Source organism: Dermochelys coriacea, chromosome 13, assembly GCF_009764565.3.
Source record: "Dermochelys coriacea isolate rDerCor1 chromosome 13, rDerCor1.pri.v4, whole genome shotgun sequence".
NCBI classification, from domain to species: domain Eukaryota; kingdom Metazoa; phylum Chordata; order Testudines; family Dermochelyidae; genus Dermochelys; species Dermochelys coriacea.
Window position 1 is genome coordinate 30,633,731 of NC_050080.1, and position 12,641 is coordinate 30,646,371.

Genomic DNA, 12,641 nt, shown 5'->3' on the forward strand with positions numbered 1-12,641 from the left:
GTGATAAGTTGGGCTGTTTATAGCACCTCAAAACATAATGTGAACAAGCTTGCACATCCCTTTTTATTTCTTAGCAAACGTTTTATTGTGAAGATAGATTCTTAGCTAGGTTCCTCAACCTTAATATCCTGTGTATGCAACTGCTAGAAGAATTGTTTTACTGAAGAAAGTGAAGTGTGGATATATAAAGTAAATTATTCCAAGGAGGTGCAAGCCCCAGCAGCCTTTTAATTAGTGCTCTGCATAACTACACAGATGCACAAAACTTTCTAGTCATAGTCTCTCACTTCATAGACCAGCAGGGGTGCAGGCAGAGCACCAAAGATAAACAATGTGAGGCAATCCCTTCTGGAGACAGAATATAACTATGTCCTTTCAACTGACAACGGAACAGTGTGAATGGGCTCAAAAAAAGAAGTACCATCCAGTCCTGAGTCAAAAGGATTGTTGATATAGGACCTTGAGGGAGAATATGTAAAGGAAAAGAAGACTTCAGGGCTTCATCAACATCTTGAAAGCACCTCCCCTCCCCAATAAGATATCAAGAGTAAAACAATTGGATAGGAGATTTGCAGTTTATTTTATTTACTTCCTGGAAATAGCTTAAGATATAATACTTCCTAAAATCTATACGTTACCTTTGCCATAATGTAAAAGGCACAAAGGAGGAGCTGATCCAAATGTCTGTCTTTCATCAGATCAGTGCAATGAACTAATGTGAACTCAAAACATGTCCATATCTTCCTGAGCAACTCAATGGAAACATCCAGTTTTAAGCACAAATCACGCAAGCGCACACTTGCCAAATGATACACCTGGGATGGAAAACAGCACAACAGAGAGTGAAGCCAACTGAATCTTGAAATCTAGTTTTATCGCAATTGTGAGTCTTAAAACAACAAAGCATGCTAGCAATTAAAGGGAAGAAAGCAATTTTTTTTTTTAACCTGTACATGTTTCTGCATCTCAGAAACAGCAATTTGAGATGGTTGGAGTGTATGTACTCCAACTCCATGATTGTATAGCTAGATAAGTTCTGCTACCTGTCAGTTAAGCACCTTTTGGACCCCAATTCCAGCTCTTTGTTTTCTAGTTCCAGACGAATCCTCCACAGCATAAACACAAACATTCAAAATGTTAAAGCAAGGAAAACAACAAATCAGAATCCTACTTAGCAAAATACCATTTCCTTAACCAGAAGCAATTTACCTTCACAACACAGAACAGATGTCTAGCTCCCACTCCACCAGTTTTCTTGTCTCTTAGCAACCAGAAACTAGAATAGAAAACTTCCATTCCTATATTTGAAACTCAAATATCTACAGGTAAAACCCTACTTTCAGCATGTTCAAATTTATAAGTCCAGAACTGACAGGATCTATGCAGCAATCCCTTCATACAGAGACCAAATTCGAGAGTGGCTAAAAATGAGAATCCATCAACTAAAAGCTACTCTAATAAAAAATGCTAAATGTACCCAAGTTGCCATCCTACCAATCTCTGCAAAGGGTTCTGCATGGGAGAATGTACTCAAATACTAAGTTGTCATCTGTGCCTTACAGGCTTCAGAAATACAAAGTTTGATCCATCTGGCCAGTATAATTTGACAAGCATTGTACCTAACTACTCCATCTACCTGACCACATACCTTGGGACCCCTCCAGATGAGCAGGAAGTTTGAAGAGGTCATATACTTTACTTACACCCAAGGAGAGTCTTGGATTAATCTACACAGTATTTATCAGGTTTCTTTTTAAAAACACCTACTTCAGATGAAAACATGAGATGACCTTGACAAGTGCAACATGATTAACAGTCTTTCATTAACTTTAGAAGTTCTTTCCCTCCACGAAGAACTAAGAACACAAAGGCATTTATATCTGGAAGTAAAAAAAGAAGACTTTTAATGATCTGCTCTATTGAAAAGTTCCACAAGACAGGCAGAAGAGAAGAATACCCTTTTGTGCACAAGGGTTTGAGTTTGTAACCTGTAACCAAAAGATCAAAACTCCCCTAAAGATGGGGTTTCATCAGAAGCTTGGATTTTAACTTTCTTAGCAACAGGGAAGAGTAGTTTTGCTTATTATATAATTTTCCAAGCACACAGTGAAAGCAGATAAAGATGCATAAAACCATTGTATGATTGAAAATTAAGCTTGCACGTTGGTTGGACATTAATTTGGACCAACTTAATTCTCAGCCCTCCTCAGACAAGAGGTGGGGATAGCAGCCGTTTGATTGAAAGCAGAGAACCAAACTCCATTCTGCCTGTGAGATCCTAAGAGAAATCAGAATCTCTAAGAATAAGTTTTATTTTCTCTCTCTATAACAAAGCACTCCAATGAATGAATCTCTCACTGCTAGTGTTGCTGGCTGAAACTATGGCCACCAGGAATACAATTAAATAAAGAAGCAAGAAAACTCCAACAGGGAAGCATACAAATAGTGCAGGTACTATGATTTAAGTTTTTGGAAGGCAGATTAAGACTGATCTAATCAGGTATACTCAGGGGGTCTGCTCATGTTTATGGATAAAGAAATCTTCCCTCACCTTGTCTCTTTCTAAAATGAAAATGCAAGAGAAAGGCAGCAAAACTCCTATAAGTTATTCATGCTTATTCATCCCTCAAATTCCTTCCTTCCTCTGGTAAGCAAACATGTTATTCCTCTTTCTGAATACTGTCCCAGAGGGCTTAAGTATCCAACATTGCTTTGTGAAACCCCACATAAGCAGCCAATTCTGGACGGGTCGGTGGGTCCAGGAAACAGATGTTACTTCCAATAGAAGAGATGACAGAATGGAATTTTCAGAGACAGGAGAAGCCGAAATAAGAGTGTGTGTCTGAATACTAATCAGTTACAGGAGGACAGTCTTCCCTTCAGCATGTCTAATCCATGCATCTGAGAGAGGGATGATGAAAGTTTCCCAAGTCCTAGTTCAAAACCCATTAGAAAAGAAAGAGCTCAGAGAGATTTAGAAGAGAAAACACCCTGATTTGAGGCCTTACCCCAGCCTACAGGGTCTATGTGCATTATCTCCTCTCTCTGAGAATTTCTGGCAAAGCACTAAGGAGTTGGAGCTAGTACAGCTATCTGCATCCTCAGCAAAGCTGGGAGACAATAAGAGCAGGAATAAGGAACCAAAAAGCACCAACAATTTGTGGTTAGCTATTGGAGATGCTGCCTGTCAACCAAGGAGATCAGAGAACAACACATCTGGCCCTAATTAGTGGATCTGAAAAGCAATTTTTTAGTAATAGGATTTTAAAGCATTTTCTGGCACAGGTGCCTTTATTAGTGCCAAAGGAAATGTAACTGAATAACACAGGAGTATAATGGAACAGTTTGCTGAGAGACAGACAAATTTAAATATAATCAAGCATTAACAAAACAGAGCACTTGGTCAATAAAAGATTACTTCACCCACCTTGTATCTCTAAAATAGAGAAAAAACATTTAATACAAAGCAACTCTTAGCCAAGATATTTACCTTTCTGTAAAACAGTGCCAGGGAGCCAGTTTTCTTTGGTTTGCTTCCTGCTGACTGATGTGCTTCCTGTGCTTGATTCATACGGGAATGGTTTGGAGATGCACCAGTTAAAGCTTGAGCAGTGAGAGGTACTTGTCCATGACTCTCCACTTTAGACTGCTGAGATAAATTCACTGAAATGGGAATCAAGGTGATCCCTCCAGTGTCGTTTGCAATCCCTGAAGACATAAATAGAAACATTATTTTACAGCCAAGCTGCACAGTTTAATTGCAAATATAATCATAATTCACAGAAACAGTTAATGTTAAGATTGTTCTGCAGTGTTTGATGTCAAAGGAATCCTTGTTTCCCTGGCAGTGCATTCATAAAGGAACAACTTTATCATACTCTTGAAAATACTTGAAGGGAGGGATACTGTAAACGTGAAAGATCACACTTCCGTCTAAAAATATTGTTGGTACAAAATTTACAAGAAACATTAAAGAGTCCTATAACTGAAAGCTAGCAACATCTTGCTTATTTTTTTCCAGTTTATTTTGTGCAGTCAATTTCACTGTTTCCCCTGTTATAAGTTTCTCTATCAAGCGCCAAAGGGGAGAGAAAGCACATACATATTTTTAAATCAATTTCAGAATAAACCTCAAGACCTACTGTTTAATTAGAAAGTGTAATCTATCAGAAATAAATATCCTGAAATCGACACATTTACAATAACCTAGAGCTGACTGTCCCTTTAAGAAAGCAGTTACTTACTGCCACTGTGATTCTTCGAAATGTGAGGCAGACATGTATTCTAGTTAGGTGTGTGCACTCCCAGTGCACTGGAGCCAGAGATTTTTGCTAGCAGTACCTGTAGAGGGGCAGGTTTCAGAGTAGCAGCCGTGTTAGTCTGTATTTGCAAAAAGAAAAGGAGTACTTGTGGCACCTTAGAGACTTCTCTAAGGTGCCACAAGTACTCCTTTTCTTTTTGTAGAGGGGCAGTGCTTGTGTCTTATGGCTCCTCCCCTGGCTATATGAGGTGGCGCCGCCCCCACCCCACTCAGTTCCTTCATAACGAAATCCCATGAGAGGAGACTCCGAGTCAGAGGGGACAGAGGGTGGGTCATGGAATACACGTTCTCAGCATACTTTGAAAAACCAGAGTTACAATAAGTAACTGTTTCTTCTTCTTCTTCTTCGAGTAGATGCAGATGTGTATTCCAGTTAGGTGACTTATAAGCAGTACCACAATCTGTAGGCAGGGCTCAGAGTTTACTGGAATAGGAATCACAGGACCGTCCTTCTGAGACCTGCATCAGCTCAGGAAGATGTGGTAATAGCATAATAGTCCATAATCGTACATATGGATGACCGTGTGGCCACTTTCCAAAAGTCCAGTGAGGAAACGTCACTGAGGAATGCTATCGATGTTGCTTGCACCCTCGTGGAGTGAGCCTGTATCCATTGAGGAGGCATAGCCAAAGCTATCTCAAACATAGTCTTGATACAGGATGTTATCCATCTAGAGATGGTCTGTGCAGAGACTGCTTGACCCTTCAGCAGTCTGTATATGACACAAACAGGTAAGATGAAGCACAAATGGCTTAGTCCTGTGTGGGAACATGGTGTATCTGTGAGCTAGTTAAGAATATTTATGAGCTAGTTAAGGTCGCGGTGAACCTTTAATGAACTTTGAGAAAGAATTACAGGCTGGAACGTGACCCAGGCAAACTGGCAACATCAGACTTTGTTGACAACAGATAGCGGACAGCTGTGCTCCAATCTTGTGCTCCAATCAAGAGGAAGGACGCACGTGTATAGCCCATGCTGAGGCTGCTCGACCAACGAGATGTCTCCGTGACTGGGTGGTGGACTTTGGAGGGGGTTGAAAATATTATGTAAAAGGAGTGAATAAAAGCAATGAGAAAATAACAGATAAACGGCTTAGCTACCAACCATATTGGCTGTTGTGCTTTGTCCGGCTCGCATGAAAACCCCACAAATGGTGACCCCGACATGATCCCTTCTGAAAAGGCGAGGGTTCTAGCCGCGGCAGGAGGCACCGGCTTTTCGGCTCCTGGGCGTCCGAGAGTGACGCAAGTGCGCACAGGTGAGCAGCTTTAAGTAGCAATGGGTACCGCTGTATCAGCTGAAGAGAAAACCATGCATGAATTTTTACTTGGTATCATAGAGAGACAGGGCGAGAAAGTAACTGCAGAATCCTTGTCTCATCTGCTGAAATGGGGACAGAGGAGAGGGTTTCTGAAGAGGCCAAACCATGCTTTTGATGGACAAGTGTGGGAGCGATTGGGACAGGATCTTTGGGACTCCGTTGCCCATGGGAATAAGGAGGCTGTGTCCCTTAACCAGACCTGGCGCAAGGTTAAGAAAGCTATAGCGGCCCTTGCAGCTGAGGCGGAGGTGCAAGCGACCGTTTCTGAGATGTTCTGCCCCAAACCTAAGGATGATCCCCCACAGGTTCTTCCTGTGGGGGCCCGAGACTTTTTTGGTACCCCCGAGACCGTGATTCCTGTGGCTCCCTCTGCGCCCGTCCCGGCGCCAGACCCAAGTACTGTTCCGCTCCCACCAGATGATGTGCCTATGGATGCCACCGAGCATGTCGACTGTTCTTGGGTTAGAGATATGCCTACATATGACCCCCACCCTGTCGTTTCAGATACGCTTCAGTGGGATCCAGGGCAGTCAGTGCCCTTTGCAAATACTTCTCCCGCTGTTGTTCCCCAACATGCCACCCAGCCTGCCTCTCCCGATCTTACTAAATTGACTAAATCCGACACGTTTCTGCAGGAGATGCGCCAGCAGGGCCAGCAGCTGACTGACATGCTTCGGCAGTTGGCCCTTATGGCAGGCGATCCGCCTTCTGGCCCTTCTCAGGTGGCGAAAGTATTAGGGACTCGGGGTGGTTCGCCCCCACCCCCGGTCTACTCCTCTGATGAGGAGAAGGAATCTCCTGAGTTCCCGGGGCAGAAGCGGGGAAAGGGCCCCCCAAATCCGGTGCGACGCTGGCACGGGGTGATAAAGGATGCGATTATCGAAGGGGAGTTTTTCCCTTCGGCGTACCCAATAGTGCTTGAGTCGCCCGTGCTTTACCCTGTTACTATGGAGGCCAACAGGCGCCGAAGGTGGGCCCCCCTTGATTGGAAATTGATTAGAGAAGCACAGAAATCCGTTATGGCGTATGGCTTAGATAATCATTATGTCCAATCTCTAATTGAGCAAGTGTTCTCTAGTCAAGTTATGTGTCCTTATGACGCGCAAAAATTTGCAGATATGCTGTTGACCCCGACCCAGCGCCTGCTATGGAAGGATAGCTGGCGTCACAGGGCTGAGGTGGCGATTCTGCGTAATATGGATCAGCCGGACTACAGCCCCTTACGGGCGGTCACCCTAGATGTTTTGATGGGAACTGGGGAATATACCAACCCTCAACTCCAGGCCCGCCTAGACCCTGGCATCCTGCAGCAGGCGCAGGGTCTGGCGTTGGCGGCGTTTAAAGAGGTACCCCAGATGGGAAAACCTTCCCCTCCTTATGCAAAAATTGTTCAGGACGCATCGGAGCCATATTCCGCCTTTTTGGACCGCCTACGGCAGGCCTTAGAAAGATCTCCTAACTTAACGGAGGACGCCAGAACGGCGGTGGGAATGGAATTAGCAACGCAGAATGCTAACCCTACTTGCCGTCGCATTTTGGCCTCATTGCCAAAAACAGCCTCCTTAATGGAAATGATTGAGGCATGTAACCGTGCCACGGCGGTTGAGGAGGCGGAAAAGGCTACTATTCATGCGCAGGCCCAAGCGACAGCCTTAGCCGTTGCTCTTAAACCACTCATTGGCCGTGCCCCTGGGGCTCGCGGGCCCATTCGACCCCCAGGTTCGTGTTTTGCCTGCGGGCGCCCCGGCCATATGAAGCGAGATTGTCCCAACAGAAACGACAGGGGTGGGCAACGGGTTGTGCCTTCCATCTCTTCTCGCCCATTTGCTGGCACATGCAATCACTGTGATAAGTTTGGGCATCGTGCTTCGGAATGCCGTTCTTGCTATAAGAAGGATGGAACCCCCCTACCGGGAAACGGACAGATGAGCGCTCAACGGAGGGGCGCACGGATACAAATGCCTCCCCCTCGACCGGCTGTTTGGAACACCTCACAGGAGCTACCGCCGGCAGTGCCGGAGTGGACCTGGCCCTCGCCACTGACACCTCCATAAATGATGAGCAAGTGCTTGTTCTCCCGTCCACAGCCACGGGACCCTTGGAATATGGACTAAGTGCCCTGATAATCGGTCGCTCCTCCGCCTCCCGACAGGGTATTTTTGTTCTTCCGGGCCTTGTCGATGCAGATTTTACCGGCCCGATAAAGATCATGGTGCGTGTTTTTTGTCCTCCTGTCCTCATTTCAGCAGGCACTCGTATCGCACAATTAATCCCTTTTCAGAGCGCAGTTCCCCATACTAATCCAGTTCATTGAGGCTCTGGTGGTTTTGGGTCTACTTGAATTCCTGAGATCGCTTTTGCAATGAAAATAACTGCCAACAAACCGCTTCGAGCTGTATGTTATAAGGGCCCCGACGGACATTTGCTTTCTCATGATGCCCTCTTAGACACCAGGGCCGATGTTACTGTTCTCCCACTCCAGTCATGGCCTTCAAATTGGCCCCTGCAAGAACTTAACACCCCCGTGCGTGGCATCGGGGGAACTCAGAACACCCGTATTAGTACCGAATTTATTGCTGTTACTGACACTCAAAACCCCTCTACTGTTGCGTGGGTACGCCCATATGTTATTGCTACTTCTGTTTGGCTCCTAGGCCGGGACTGTTTGAACCAATGGGGCGTCACGCTACAAAATGAACTCCTTTTTGCTTAGCGGTCACTGATGGGCGACCGACCCCTCGACTCGAATGGTTGACCGACTCTCCTGTGTGGGTTGCACAGTGGCCGCTTACAACAGAAAAGCTCGCCCATGTTAAAAGACTTGTAAACGAACAGTTATTGGCGGGTCATTTGGAGCCTTCCACTAGTCCCTGGAACACTCCTATTTTTACTATTCCCAAAAAATCTGGACAATGGCGCTTATTACAGGACCTCCGTGCGGTCAACGCTGTTATGAAAGATATGGGTGCCTTGCAGCCTGGGCTGCCAACCCCTACCATGATCCCCTGTGATTGGCCCCTTCTTATTGTTGATTTGAAAGATTGCTTTTTTACTATTCCCCTACATCCAATGGACCACGAGAAATTCGCCTTTTCGGTCCCGTCACTGAATAAAGCTGAGCCTGCTGCTCGTTTTCAGTGGACCGTACTCCCACAGGGCATGAAAAATTCTCCTACCATTTGCCAGCTTTTTGTGGCCTGGGCTATTGCTCCCCTTTGCCACGCGCACCCTCGCTGGCTTATTTACCATTATATGGATGATCTCCTATTTGCTGGTATTGATTTGTGTCCCGATACAGTTATTCAAGAAATTCGATCCACCCTCCAGGCGGCTGACCTTGTAGTTGCCCCTGATAAAATTCAGCAGAGTTCCCCTTTTCAATACTTGGGCATGGAAATTACTGATGCCGTTGTGCGGCCCCAAAAACTTACCTTTCATACTGATATCCGCTCCCTTTACGATGTACAGCGTTTGCTTGGAGATCTCCAGTGGGTCCGCTCTATATGCGGTATTACTAATGATGATTTGCAACCCCTCTTTAGTCTGCTTCAAGGCGGACAAACTCCTACCGATCCCCGATCCCTTTCTCCGGCTCATATTGTGGCCCTTCAAAAAATCGCAGATAAGGTTGCGTGTCGATATTCTGGCCGTATTACCCCTGATCTCCCCTTTTGTATTGCCCTACTCTCCCACGATACCTCCCTGGAGGACCTTTTATTTCAGTGGGACCCCAGTCTCTCTGATCCTCTCATTGTGATAGAATGGATCTTCCCGCCCTCACGTTACCCCTGTACAATCACCACTCGTGTCGATGCTATTGCCCGGCTTCTCGTAAATGCTCGAGACTGCTTGGTGTCCCTCGCGGGTTGTGACCCGTTCATTATTTATCTCCCCTATGATTCCCGCACCCTTACTCGTTTACTTGCGGAATCTTTGCCTTTTGCGTTGGCCCTCTTAAATTACGCTGGCCGTCTGGACAATCATTACCCCCCACACCGCCTTTTTTCTGCTCCCCTTCCGTTGGAACGTCTACCGCTCCTTTCTCTGGCACCTCTCTCTGGCCTTACGGTCTTTACTGACGCCAGTGGCCGCGTTGCCCGTGCCGGCCTTTTTTGGCGTAGTGCTGACCGCTGGTGCCATGAGGCCGTTGTGGCAGAAGGTTCTGTCCAAGTTCTCGAATTTTGTGCCGTTATTCGTGCTTTTGAAAAATGGCCTACCACACCTCTTAATATTGTTACTGATTCACTGTATGTTGTTGGGGTGGTATGCCGGATGGAACGTGCCTTTCTTCGCCGCGTTCCTAATCCTGTTCTCTGGCGTGCCTTTTTACGATTATGGCACCTCCTTAATGCTCGTTTGATCCCCTATTTTATTATGCATATCCGTAGCCATTCCGGTCTTCCTGGGCTCCTCGCGGAGGGTAACGCGCGAGCCAATGCGTTTGTTAATCCCCCACAACTGTATGCTCAGCTTCCTAACTCCTTTGCCCAGGCTCGCCTTTCCCATGACTTTTTTCACCAATCTGCACGCGCTCTTGCGCGTCAGTTTCGATTGCCCGTTGCAGACACCCGTGCAATTTTTGCCTCTTGTGCAGATTGTCAGAGGCATTCTCTACCCCTTTCTTTCGGTGTTAATCCTCGCGGTCTTGCCTTCCTTCAGCTCTGGCAGACTGACATTACTATTTTCCCTGAGTTTGGCCGCCTTCGCTCCGTTCATGTGTCTATTGACACTTTTTCCAGCTATGTCTGGGTTACTGCCCTTTCTTCAACCGGCACTCGTGATGTTATTCGCCACTGGCAAAGTTGCTTTGCCACTATGGGCGTTCCGGCCACCATTAAAACTGATAATGGTGCTGGTTACGTATCCCGCTGTACGGCTCATTTCCTTGCTCGTTGGGGTGTATCCCATATCACTGGGGTTCCCGGTAATTCCACGGGTCAAGCTATTATTGAACGTACTCATGCTTCCCTTAAATCTTTATTACTTAAACAAAAAGGGGGAGTAACCCCTGACCCACATCCAGATGCACTTGAGCATACCCTGCAGGCCCGTCTGTTAAAGGCATTATATGTTTTAAATTGGTTACAGCCTGGCCAACATGACGCACCCCCTGCGTTCCGGCACCACTTTGGGTTGACCCGGGACGAACAAATCGCCCAGCCCCAAATGCGCTGGTTTGACTATCGCCAACAGATGTGGAAAGGGCCGGTGGAATTGTTAACCTGGGGAAGGGGATATGCTTGTGTTTCTACTGATGCAGGTCCCCGGTGGATCCCGGCCAAGTGGGTACGTCCGTGGCTACAGCAACCTCGCTCGCCCTTGAACCCGGCGCCTGGAGAACAAGATCCCGCGCTTGGAGAGGAAGCATCAGAGGAGGTTGTGCTTGCGGCCATATCCTGTTTATTTCCAGAATGAGGATGTGGGTTGCCAAAATTGTTATAGTATTATTGCTTGGGTTGCAAGGCGGGCTCCTTGTACCCCTACGCGTGCGAATGACATATAACCTATGGGAACGTCTAGCATTGATAGCCAATGTCACACACTTTTGTTTGTCTGATTCTGTGGCAGCCGGGGAACTACTGGGCTCTTGTCTTGTGCCCATATGTCATCTTCCCGAAGAAATTGGCAGTCACACCATGCTTGCAGCTTATGCCAATTTGTCTTCACAGTATTCGACTATGGCAAATTGGGGCCCCGCCAATTATTCCTTGCCCCCTGGGGCCCTATCTTTACATACCCCGTATCCAGCCGGGGTGAATAATGTAACGTGTGCGCGAGTGGTTAATTGCACACACGCAAAAGTACCCTTGGGCTGCCAAACAGTAAGCGCCCCCTTTTTGAATTGTACTAATGTGGTTAATGTTTCTTTTAATTATGGACATATTATTTTGCCATCTGGTTGGTTTTTTACCTGCGGCGCACGGACTTTCAGTTATATTCCCGCTAATTTAAGTCATAATACCTTATGCTGCCTTAGCCGAATGACTCTTTTGTTGCCTTCAGCAGCGAAGTCGGCAAAGCACGGCCCTGCAAAACACGTGTTCCGCTGATGTTACCTTATATAGTCACTCGGAATGTTTGGCTTTGATGAATGCCGTTGCAGGCATTCCTGGCTTTTCAACTTATTACACGGTACAAACCTTGAATGCATTAGCTTGTTTTGCTGTTAAAGCGCTTAATGCTACTTCACAGGCTATTGCTCTTTTGAATAGGGAACAGGAATTGAGAGATGCCATTTTAGATAATCGAGCTGCGATTGATTTTCTATTGCTTAAGCATCATATGGGATGTGAATCTTTTAAACATATGTGTTGTTTTAATCTTATGGATAATAGCCGATCCATTGAGGAGCGCCTGGATGAGTTGACTTCTCTCACTGAGCACATCCGTCAAGATACCGGGTTTGCGGGATTTTGGGACTGGCTTACAGGGTGGTTGCCTTCTTTGGGGTGGCTTCGGCAATTATTTGGAATCATAGTTTTTGTATGTATTGGTCTTATTTGCCTTTGTTGCTGCCTGCAATGTCTCCCCTCCTTGTTTGATATATTCCGTAAAATGCATCACTCCGCCCCCGTTAGGTCACCCCTGTTAATGAACGAGAATTGGATGGAACTACGCAAGTGACCAGTGGTCTGTGTATCATGTGATAAAAAGGGGGGAGATGTGGGAACATAGTGTATCTGTGAGCTAGTTAAGAATATTTATGAGCTAGTTAAGGTCGCGGTGAACCTTTAATGAACTTTGAGAAAGAATTACAGGCTGGAACGTGACCCAGGCAAACTGGCAACACCAGACTTTGTTGACAACAGATAGCGGACAGCTGTGCTCCAATCAAGAGGAAGGACGCACGTGTATAGCCCATGCTGAGGCTGCTCGACCAACGAGATGTCTCCGTGACCGGGTGATGGACTTTGGAGGGGGTTGAAAATATTATGTAAAAGGAGTGAATAAAAGCAATGAGAAAATAACAGATAAACGGCTTAGCTACCAACCATATT

At 46.1% G+C, this 12,641-nt stretch overlaps 1 protein-coding gene across 9 annotated transcripts in view; it reads right to left on the minus strand.

The window, feature by feature from the left end:
• Positions 1–12,641, minus strand: part of RBL1 (RB transcriptional corepressor like 1) — an 87,489-nt gene that overhangs the window by 12,907 nt on the left and 61,941 nt on the right. For 8 of the 9 annotated variants that reach the window (XM_038369957.2, XM_043496051.1, XM_043496046.1 and 5 more), the window contains 2 exons: positions 3,491–3,708; positions 639–815 (listed from right to left, as the gene is read on the minus strand). In XM_038369957.2, coding sequence (XP_038225885.1) covers positions 639–815; positions 3,491–3,708 — 395 coding nt within the window. The remainder of the gene's footprint in view (positions 1–638; positions 816–3,490; positions 3,709–12,641) is intronic. The other variant, XM_038369960.2, reaches the window with a different exon arrangement.